Source organism: Brachyistius frenatus, unplaced genomic scaffold (assembly GCF_029030835.1).
Source record: "Brachyistius frenatus isolate BFR_SWC_R1_liver_20210118 unplaced genomic scaffold, ASM2903083v1 Contig_58, whole genome shotgun sequence".
In the NCBI taxonomy this organism is placed as follows: Eukaryota; Metazoa; Chordata; class Actinopteri; family Embiotocidae; genus Brachyistius; species Brachyistius frenatus.
The window spans coordinates 109,293-121,309 of NW_027210657.1; the positions used below are offsets into that span (position 1 = coordinate 109,293).

A 12,017-nucleotide genomic window follows, 5' to 3' on the forward strand; every position below is an offset into this window, starting at 1 on the left:
TACAGTACATCGTCTTATGGACCCACAGCTGGGACGTGTAGTTTGTACTGTGCCGCTGCTGCAGTCGCATTATCAAATGTTTTCATTTTCTTTCATCAGCTGCTAATTAACTGGGGTGACACATATAGAGAGTAACAAGGGAGAGACTTCAGGAACTCATTCAGTACTGATAAAAGTCAAATACAAAGCAAAATATCCATCATCATCATCAGATACCAACAACCACTAAACATGTCGAGCATATTCACTCTCTCAGAAAGGCTTTACTTCCAAATGAAATATTTTGTGTCCAAATACTCGTCGTGATGAATATTTTCACGCATTAAAACATACATTTACATACTGCAACACAGATTGGCAGGAGGCAGAACTAGCAGTCTGAAAACCGAATAACAAGTGTTGAAGAGCGACATCAGAGCGGAGCTTTTCATCGAGCATTTCAGACTCCACAATCTTAAATATTTATCATTCTAAAGTATTTATGCCTAATGCTAAAATATAACCACATCTATTTGTGTAGCCTCTCTTTGAACCGGTGACCCTCCTCCATTTTAAACAGTCCCAACTTTGATTTTTTTTTTTTTTCCAATAGGCCCGTGGGGATGCAGCCTGTGGCCGAGCTCTGGCTTGATTCAACGAGCACTGGAGCATGAGAGTAGGAGGCGGCTGAGAGGAAAGAAAGCGGGAATCAATAGCTTCCAGAGAGAACTCTGCATTCGGAGAGAGAGAGAGAGAGACACACACAGAGGCAGAGAGAGGAGCAGGAGCAGCGGGTTGGATGAAGAAGATAGAAATCTAAAGAGGGGCCACAGCAAGCAAAACGCAACCGAGGACAGCGAGATCAGTGCATAATGGTTTTTGCACAGAGGAGAGAGGACGCACGCAGCGCTAAAGAGTGAACAGCTCTGTGCCGAAGGCTGATTTAGTTTTAAACAAACTGCTGACGAGCTACAGTTTCCACATAAGCTCCCGCGTCTCTCCCCCCCCCGACCAGTCGTGGGTTTGGCAGCGTTGGCCTTTGAGACCATCTGCCTGTGTGCTGGAGTGGAGCGTTCGAGTGGCACTCGACCTGCTGTCACCACAATGACATCACTGTTTCACTCGCACCGTATACGGATAAATGAAATAATCGACTTAAGCGCACAGTCATGAAACGGTTTTAACAGTTGTAGTTTCAGATTTCGTTGAGTCACTCGCTTTTAACAGATTTGAACTTTAGTTGTGGTTGAATATTTGAATGGAATAAAGGCTGTATTTTTTTTTTATTTTATAAACACATTTCGTGCGCTGCAGTAATGTAGCTATTACCAATCACTCACAAAAAGCCTGAGTCTGATGTTGATTAATGTACTCAGCTATACCAGGCAGCTCTGGCAAGTTAATGCTTGGTTGTCAATGTTCACACACGGCCAACATTTGTGGAAAGAATATTAATGCACTACTGCAATTGACATTCGACAATAATGATTGACATTTTCAGATTTCTTTTTCCCGATGGCTTCAAGTTGTCACCGATTTCCGATGTAGTCAAGTGCCAGTAATGCCGTGTAAATTATAGCACACCTAGTTACTGCGACAAACCATTCAAAACAAGTCTGAGCAGTGTAAGAAGTGTTGTTGAATCTAGACCAGGAGCAGGTTTATGAAGTCGGATCAAAAGAGTCATGTTGGCTCATTCAGACTGACAGGAAACACGAGCTAATCCCAGACCACCACAGTCCAGAAAGCACAAACAGCACGCTGGGCCCCTTCTGACAGCGCTGGGTTGTATAATAAAGAAAACAACCCCCCCCCCCCAAAAAAAAAAAAAAAAGTAAACCTGAAAAAGAATGCCCTGGGTCTTAAAGGTGGAAAAAGGGGAGTAACATAAAGTAAGCAGCTGCTTTTACTTTTGGTCCTGGGACTGTAGAAAGTAATACAGAACCAGTGAAAATGACAAACGTCTTGCTGTACATTGATTACTTCCCTCGGTACGTTGGAGAAATGTTTCTGATTCCGCTGTGTGCCTCTGCACGTCAAAACCCCCGCTAAAGGAAAAAATTCTTCTGAAAGACATCCGACTTCTTTGTGCTAGGCATTCCTGCAGTTAGTCTCACCACGACAACTATTCAGACTCTTGGCCTTTAGTACCGCGTGCTCCATGAAAAGGCATTGACAGCTTCCTCTTGTATTTGAAAGAAGAACATACAGCACATGTCAAACCACAGGGCAATTTCTCATTCTGTTTGGAGCAAGTCAATCTCCGCTCTAACTGCAGCAGCTAAAGTGCTCTGCCGAACAAGGGATGTGTTACTGTTCAGAGACCGTGAGGGACCGAGACAAAGTAAATTGGTTTGAGTTGAATGAGCTGAAGACACCTTGCTGTGAAGGAGCTCTCTCCACTGGTGGTCATTTAAATTGAGACGGGGGGGGGTTGAGATATTAGATCCCACAACACAAGTTTCTTTGGTAGTTTCAGACTGACTCAGTTTTTCCTGTCCGGCAACCGCATTGCTTAAAAAGCAAACGTACATTCGCCTATCTGAGAGCTCATGAATGTGTTGGTCTTGAAATGAGGTGCGGTCAGTCGTGCTTGTTGGCGCTTCGCCATCACGAGGCTCCGGAAAGCATTTGTGTGATTAACAACCAAAAACCTCATGTTTGGTCAATGCCGCGATACTTCACTGTTATTTAAAGGACGCATTATGAAAACAAAGTACGTACACTCAGCTTATTATACGCCCAGGGACAAACAGGCAAAACATTACAAACGAAAAGATTACGATATGGAATATTATTATTGCGTACATCAATCGTCACACGAGGAGATCTGCTTCCTCGGCAGAGAAAAGTCCTTTTTCTTCTACTTGGCAGCAAATCTGCTGTTATAATGACAATCTACCAAGATAAAAGCAAACCAAGATCTTAAAGGGAATAGACGATGACACTCCAGTTCATTTCATATCACACCAAAACCACCCCTATAAGACTAAGTACTCTCTTTGAACCATGCGCCTTACATTAGGCTCCGATTATCTGACACTACATTAGCATAAGTGGATTTGGACACGCCCCAAATGTACTTGTGCCATGAACTTAAGATTGTTGAAATACAGCCCGAGGCGGCTGTTGTAAGGATATGAAGTATGTCGTGCGCTTGGCTGAACGTCCTCTGTGGGAGACGCTGGTAACCGAAAGCTCTAATTAAAACCGCATTATCTGTATTCACCTACAAAGAGATGTTAAATTAATGTGCAACGATGCTAAATGGGTTTTGTGTGCGTGTTTGGAGCAGCTCCCTTTTCTGACAGCAACAACTTTCCACATCGTTTCTGTTGTTGATGTGAGGATGTTATATTCAGCTCAAATTTACTGAGATGTGAAATATAGTTGATCTGTCAAAAAAAACTTTTTTTTTTTTTTACAGCTCAAAACATGTCTGAGTTTCAAAATATTGAAAAAACAAAAAAAAAAAAAAACCCTGACTACATATTCCTCCTCCCGCTCCTCTCTAATGTGTAGCTGCTCCAGAAAAAGGAGTCGAGAATGTCCCGTCAACGTGGAGAGGCCTCGGACACAACCTTGTCCCCTGTTCTGCCATTCAGCTTTGAAGTCTCTGGCAGCCTCAGAGACTTCAGAGCAGGACTCGTTTTTTTTTAAACTTTTTTTTTTTTTTTTTTTTATAGGGGGGCACATTTGGTATGGGTGACTCAGCCTTCCGTAACACAGACTGGTGAAGAGGTCAGTACACCTGAGTGAGTAGAAGCTGCAGCCCACTGAAGAGAACTGTGGGCTTGAGTGTGTATGCGCGTGCGTGCGTTGACGGAGGCAGTGCAGTACGCCGTCACAGAGCAATCATTGGCGCTGTGACAGTGGTTGGGCATGGGTCATGCTTTCTGCAGCACGAGGGGGAAGCAGGTGGAATCGCAAACTGTCACAACAACAACCAAAAAAGCCATTCATTATTAATGGCGAGAGAGGACATCTCTCAACTTTTCTCGGTTCGACCTCTTTTTCTCCCTATTTTTGTCTGTTCGGATGAAATTTCTTCTTCGCTCCCTTCCTTCCTCTCTGTTTCGCGATGCACCGTGACTGCTAACAGTTACGCCGTTAAAGGTGTTGTGGTTCAAAGTGGACGCAATTCGGAACTTCCCCCATTTGACCAGAGACATAATCATAACAGTTTCATGAATTTGAATCGTGTTCGAGGTGTGAAGAAGGCAATCGGATTTCATTTTACACACCGCACAGTGGATTGGATTGATTTGTCCCACTTCCAAAACTTTCTTTACTTATACCAGTTCTGGTACGAGATATGGTATCGGTGAAAATAACGTGACAGACAAGAATCGTAGGGGGAAGTCAGATCTGCTAAGATAAACAAATAAATGAATGAATAAACACACCGAAATTAACGTGAGAGATTAATGAGAAACAACCTGGTGCCAACAGCACGGGCTGAAGCGTCTCCGAGGGACTCAGCCATGAAAACGTTTTTGCTTTCCGCTGGCTCGTGATGCAAAGCTGCTGGGCCCTCGAGTCCACAACAACTTTTGCATACCTGGCTTTATTAACTTTTTTTTTTTTTCCCTCTCCTACCAGAGTCCCCAAGAATAAACTTACCATTTGATTAGTGCATATTACAATGAAGTCTGGAGCACATAATGTGCATAATATACTTTTAGATGGCTTTGTGGGGGGCTCCGTGGGAGTGTTGAAGTGTTGATCATGTGATCCCTGTGTGCCCCACAGTGTAACGTATCTACAAAGGTACGCCACGCCATCGGGCTATAAAGTCTTTAAATAGGATATATACAGACTTAATGTGCAGTGAAGAGACACAATAAAGTGCTGCAGGTGAGTTGTTTTATGCTGTGAGAGACATTGTGCAGGCTTCCAGTGTATAAAGCCTCATATTCTAGCTCTATTTTGACTAATGTTGATGCACAGTTTTAGAGGTGAATGAGCGCATAAGCAGATTTTGTTTTGTTTTAGAATGATGAAAAAAATGCAACGGCCGACAGGCAATGTCTTCCTCTTATCCTCATGTCCTTTTTAACAGTAAAAATAACATTACGACCAGAATGAAAAGAAAAACAGATGCTATGACAGGAAAGATGCTTCGAGGTGACATTGGGATTTGCTGGAGACGAAGAGACATCCTTAAAAAAAAAAAAAAAAAAGAACTTCCCGCTCTCCACTCCCAGAGAAAACCCATGTTGCTTGTCTTGTTTTCTCAGCAGTACATGCCAGCAAAACCACTCACACACCTAAACCCACCGTGCTGCTACCGTCTATCATTTTACCCGTGTTGAAGAAATGAAAATCTGAACGTAGACTGTGAGACTATTAACTCTTTCCTTGATTTGTTTTCATTTCTGACTCCGTAACAGAAGACACGCAGAATCTTGGATGCTGTTTGTATTTCCAAAAATGTGATGCTATCCAATATATCTCAGCCATGGTTGAAGTATTGACACCGTCAGAGAGGCTGCAGTTTAAACGCATGTTTATTATCAAGGCTGAAGTTAGCAGTGATGTAGCCATCGACTGTAATATGTTTAGAGGTTTTTCGAATGTTTGGGCCACAACATGAGGGGTTAAAATATAAGATTATTTTTTTTTTTTTAACTTTGACTTTGACAATTGAATTTGGAAGGTTTTAAGATAAACTGAACTTCATAAGCTTTATTAAGGAAGGATTTGTGGCCGAGCTGTTGTTGGGTTGCATTGGATTGTACAGGTGTCAAGGGAGTTTACTTTTGTACTCACATTTTAACACTCGGATGGTTAAAAAAAAAAAAAAACATTCACCATTTACCCTCCTTAACAATAAGCCAGGCAGCAGCAATATTGATCTGTGATCTGAATCTATGCTTTCCAATGACATAGGAAACACCGCCAAGACCTCCACCATTTCTTGTTGCAGCTCGAATAAGAGTTCAGCACATATTAAGAGTTAATGTGACAAAATTTGCAGGAGAAAATCACAGGCCATTTACAAAAATTACTTTGCATCCGTTTTCTGAAAAAGGTTTAGTTGCTCTTCCCTTATGTTTTATTGAAATGACCATAAAAGAGCAGAATTGTGCACAATATATTAAAATTGCTCTGGAAACACAAACTGAGAATTAAACAAACCAATAATGACGGTTGATGGTTTGAGTGTTAACAGTTCCACTGCACTTAAAAGGATGTAGAGAAAAATACAGGCTCAAATTTTGAGTGTCACTTTATGGCTTCGCTAAAAAAAAAAAAAAGCTGACAATTATGTATGATTGCATCTGAAGGACTGTTAACTTGGATGGAAATATAAATAGCAGTTTCATTTTCTCAGCCATGCGGTCTTTTCAAGAGCAGTAGAACCAATTCTTCTATGTTCATCGCAAGCCATTATCAAAGGCCTACTGGTTTAAATTACACATTTTTACAAGTCGTCCTAATTCAACATTTCTGTTTTGTACTGGCAACTTCACAATGATAAAGTGCAACACAGTAGATGATCAAAAATCATGAAAAAAAATTTGCACATCCGATGGAACTTACTGGCTTATTTTTTTTTTTGTTTTAAAGGTTTGAGCAAGCAAACACTTTAAACTGTGTCTATTAATAAAAGTGACATACTAAAATAAATACGTGATACATAAAATTGACACTTTAAAGACATTTTAAATTTTTTTTTTTGCAAAAAAGCAGAGTGGTCTCATGGAAAAAGTAAGTACACTTCTACATTTATTACAACTTTAAATCCATAAAATTTGAACCCAGATCGGTGCCAATGATTTAAACCTCCTTCTTTAAAACTTTGACATCTTATATTTCATTATTACCTCAATTGTGCAAAACACCCACAAGACGTTATTTTTACTGAAGGGGGGGGATATTAGCTTTTATGGCCACTTCTTTTTTTCACAGATGAATATTATGTGAATTGATATTATTGTTTAATAAATGATTGTCCCCCTGGCTTTCATCACTTATGAACAGTATATTGTCTTTATCTGTGGGAACTGTATCAAAGAGGATCAAGTATATGTTCGTCCCAATGTGTCAATAAAAGCCAACTACTTCCATGCCATATGCAGATTTTTTTCAGGATTGTACATCCTTCCCTTTTTCAGATAATATCAGCGTGTACACCAAAAGAAATATCATTTAGGGAGAAAAAAGCAGCAGATGGGATTCTGAAAACTGTGATAGTTTTATCGTTGCAAGATTTGACAAGCACCTTCTGGTAGAGCAGATGATTAACGATTTCTAAAAGAGTAAAACGAGTATAATTTTGATTTAAGCCCCTAACATTGTGTACTATGAGCACTTATGTACTGTGTGGTGTACAAGCCATTTTTCATTTTATTCGTGTCACTCTGGTCTCCCTTGATAGCTCACTAAAATGAAGACTTCCCATGGACAGGAGTGTGCCTCTACATTTATATGCGTGTATATTTATGTGTTTTCTTCTCTGCCCTAGAAAAAAAAAAACAAGTGGATAAGATGGGATGTGTTTGTATGCTAGACATACTGTATGTCAGAGGGCTGCACTGCAGTCCAATTGCAAACAAATTTCCCAGACCATGCTCCTCTCTTCACACACAAGTAAATGCAATATACGCATAATATTCAAATGAATTTCAGAAGACAAGGAGAGGAGGAGACAGATGACTTGGAGGCTTCGGAAGAGGGTTGATTTACATGCTCTGTCAATTCCCTGTTGCTTGGCCGACATGCATAATTCATCCGTTTTATTGACTGCTGGGGAATTCTATTAGGTGATAGAGTGATACTCGCGAGAACAAAAGACGACTGTCCTTTTCATGAGTGTCATCGGGGCCGGTCTGTAGAAGAAGTTTAAAGGCCCGTCTCTCTGTGCATCCCGGCACCTGGGGATGCTATCGATGACACGCGGGGCGTTTGCTAAGAATGCATTTTCAACATGTTGACTCAACAGCTCATAGTGTGACATATTCTGTTATAGTGTTGCCGAGCTAAATTAAAATAAATGGTGAGCTCGGTGTCCTTGGCAATAGACTTGCTCAGATCTTAAATGAATTTTGAGCCAAGGATTAGGACACTGGTGAATACATAAATAGCACATTGCAGTAAAATAAGCCGGTGTAATAGATACGGCAATATCAATCTTTCATTGAACTGGGTGGGGATTACGCAGTTGAATAATTTCCCACAAAGGAGCACAATACAGTAGATAGTGTGATAAGTAGTCCCTACTATTCTATGAAAAACTATATTTATGCATCAGTCCTATATAACCAAGTTGGGGACATTGGTCTTATTTTTTACTATAGCATGAGTCGCAACTAACCTTAACTCCTGAAAAATACAACAGATATGTGTTGCCTCCCAAGACCTTGACCTAACATTTCCCCTTGTAGGTCTTATCGTGGCCGCTACTGGCAAATCAGCTCAATTTGGACTTCACCCATGGCTTCCTTCGGCTATGGAAGGTCCAACGCCGGTCTCTGCCCTAATACATTCTAGCACAATAGTAGTTGCAGGAATCTTTCTCCTTATTCGTATGAGCCCTATAATGAGACCGACAAAAACGTACTTGGCAATTAGACAAAAAACAAAGTTAATTTCCATCAATAAAAGTTGGTGGTTTTCCAATAATTACTGTATGTTTAATAAAATACTAACTTGATAATAGTCTAACAACAAATTAACAGCATGACAATTGCTTGTTGGAACCGAATTGAGGCTTCTGGGACGTTTCACCGTGTCCCAAACAACACTAACATGCTCGATTTTTCCGCCTTCCCTTTCACAACAGGTAAACACAATGACACTAAAACAGACCGAGCCCTCCTTCACAGCTGAGTAAGGTTCACGTGCGCATGATGGCTGCCTACCGCGTCTGTTTTGGAGCGTTGGTTGTGCACGTCTTTAGAAATGAATGCAACGTGGCAGCAAGATGCAAAACACACATGGTGGTGTAGGGGCAGTATGGGGCTGTTACGGAGTCAGAAGACATGAAAGCAGCGACAGCGATGGTCAATGAACATCAGAGACGTTTGTATAGAATGAGCCATGTTCCTCTCTAGACTCACCGGATGTAGACTTTTTGTATAAACCTGCCATTGAGCAGTTATTTCAGCCTACATACTCCCACTATCTGTAAGTTACCATTTTCAAAATCCCCACTGCGATGGTTGGCAACAACAACAAAAAAAAACACCTTTGAACAGCAACCTACACACTGAAAATGGCAAGATTTGGACCGTGCACTCAAGCAGGTTTGCCTGGTTCTTTTCTGTCTTTTCCGGGGAAGGTAACCATTTTAATGGCAGAGCCTCCCCACCTGTCCCGGAGTTCCCCCGCTGACTCTATTTCACAGCAGCACCGTGGCTGCACTCTGGCCTTAGCGCTGCCCAAGACGACTGTGATTGGTTTACATAAAAAAAGAAAGAAAAAAAAAAAGGGGAAAGCACTTTTCCCCCAATCGCAAAATGATATATGATTGCAGCCAGCACAGCATCAGCAGAGCACGGTGGAAAAAGTTCTGACTATGTGAGTGTAGTATGATCCAAGACTTTACTAGACTGGAGGAGATACATACAGAGCAGAGAGAAATCAACTTCTCAACACCTGAGAGTTCGACAACCACCTGTTCCAAATTTCCATTTCGGGTCTTTGCTCTGTGCCCATCTGTCAACTCAGACATCAAAGACCTTCTTTCTTTTTTTTTAGCAGCCGTTAAGTCCTACGTGCCAATATGGACAAGTGATACAAACGAAACAGTAATGTCTGTCTCCTGACAAGTTCTGAATAACATACTAATGAGACTCTTCAAAGACTTAAGACAGAAATCCAACTTATGACAGAAATCCTTTATATGGCGAGTTGTGAAAAGACGTTTGAAGGATTCCTCGGTGACTTTAAAAGTATCGTTAAGGACTTCTGTGGAGTCAGACAGCCAGCGGAATGAATAGAAAATTACTACGAGGGAGAATTAAGACATTGAAGAATCAATGTTGTCTAAAAACGTCTTTCATGTCGCACTCATAGAGTCAGCTGCATTATCTGCGGCTCAGGAATAAAACTAGTGGTGTGCTGACAATTTTGACTCCGAGACAAAAAGCAGACAGAAAACAAGAAACATGACCAAGTTGAAGAGTCAGCGGCAAAAAGCTTGATGCAACAATCCCGCGCCGTCAGTGAGTCGCCCTGTTTTCAACGTGTAGACTTTAGCACATCTTCATCATCTTTCATCTCATGTCTGCAGCTTCAGCGTTGCCACTTTCAAGGCCTTGTTTTTGCTCTGCACCAAAGACCAATTAGACTCTCTTTACAGATTCCCCCGTTCCCTCTCCCGTACACCGCACGCCACACCACTGTTTAATTGACAGCAGATCCTCTATCTCTCTATGTAATGCCTGTGAGGGACAAGAGACTCTCAAGGAGAGAAAAGAAAGTTCCGCCGCTATTCTTTTATAATTGTCAATGTCGTATTAAAATCAAAGGAACAGTCCTGGTAATGTATTCGTCACGCAATCCATCTCCACGCTGAAGGCGAGCAGCATCGGGGTCCGCCTCAATACCTCCAAGACTTCAGTATGTTCGCTAATTACCAACGGAGACACCCAAGGGGAGCGGGCGTGCACGCTGGATATTGTTTGGTAATTAATACAAGGTAGATTAATAAGTACCTTTTTATCCAGCTCTCCCTTTGGAGGTCAGAAACACTCACAGACAATTCCACAGGCATTAGAGACATTTAACTCGAGATGTTGAGCCGGGCACGGGACTTAAGGCTGGAAGGTCTAATGATATTCTCGCTCACTCCACACCGGAGCCCCGCGGTTACCAATGTGACGACCTTACATTTAATTTCACTGAAGGTGGAAATGCCATTCCTGGAGTTAGATTTAGATGAATGAGCCCTGTTTGAGATTTTCTCTGTCGAACCCCGCAGGTTGCAAAGTTATTATTCTACTGTGCTGTCACGCAGGGGTTCGGTAAACAAAGTGCTTTCTTAATTGGTGAGAATCAAACTTCCCATGTCCAATGCAATTCTCTCCGAGGGATTTGAGCTGCACTGGCTGAGCTAATGAGAGCCAGAGGAGCGAGAACACAGGCGCCGCAACACTCTGTCTTGGCTCTTAATTTGTGAACGTCCACTCGGCTGGCAACCCGGCAGCCCGGTCTCCCACATGAAGTGGCTCTGTTGGCACGTCCAGGTCTCCCTCCCCGGGCTCTCTGGGTAACAGTGGCAGAATAGCATTTACACCTTGGGGAGCAGATGCCAGGGACTAACAGTTGAGCTTTTGGAGGCCAAGAGGCACCGAGTACAAAGGAGCGATACATTACAGTCTCCAACGCAAGGAGTGCATGAGAGCCAGGAGAAGCCGAGCACAGCAGTTTATGGCTTTAGAGAAACTATCGGCAATTATTGGCAACTATTGAGTCATGGTGATTTTGAAAGGCAATAGCAGTTTGTGTATGAGCAGGAGCAGAAAGATTCCCTAAGAAAATGTCTAGCTTTGACATATTTCTTTAATTTCAGTTTTTTATTATGCAGAATAGAGTTTATTCTCCTACCTTTCTTCTAGCAGCTTGTCTCCCAACATCCAGCGGACGTGCGGCGCAGGGTAACCAGCGACCACGCAGGGCAGCAGCACGCTGGCGCCCATCACCTTGACCACAGACACAGGCTGCACGAGGAACTCCAGCTTCCTGTCTTCTCCAGTTTCTTAGATGGGAGGAGAAAAAAAAAAAAAGAAAGAAGGGGTGGGGGTGTGTGTGTGTGTGTGTGTGGTGGGGGGGGGGGGGTCAGGGTTATGGATGAGGTCACGGCTGGGGCGAGCAAGTGAAGCTGAACAGCAATCTTCTACGTTACGGGTGTCATTTGTCTTAAAGAACTTCAAAAGCAATCATGTCTGCTGGCCAGCCAATGCTGACACCCAAACCAGAGCCTGGTCAGATGAATAATGACCCTGTTGATGTGCAAGACAGCTAACGTGTCAGCTCAGTGGGAGTTCAAAGGGCTCCGTATGAGTGCAGCTGCAACTAGCTGACTGAGT

The 12,017-nt window shown here is 42.3% G+C and overlaps 1 protein-coding gene across 4 annotated transcripts in view; it reads right to left on the minus strand.

Annotated features, from left to right (window-relative positions):
* Window positions 1-12,017, minus strand: part of neo1a (neogenin 1a) — a 151,332-nt gene that overhangs the window by 58,724 nt on the left and 80,591 nt on the right. For all 4 annotated transcript variants that reach the window (XM_069705597.1, XM_069705598.1, XM_069705594.1 and 1 more), the window contains exon 4: window positions 11,536-11,686. In XM_069705597.1, the coding sequence (XP_069561698.1) occupies window positions 11,536-11,686 (151 nt within the window). The remainder of the gene's footprint in view (window positions 1-11,535; window positions 11,687-12,017) is intronic.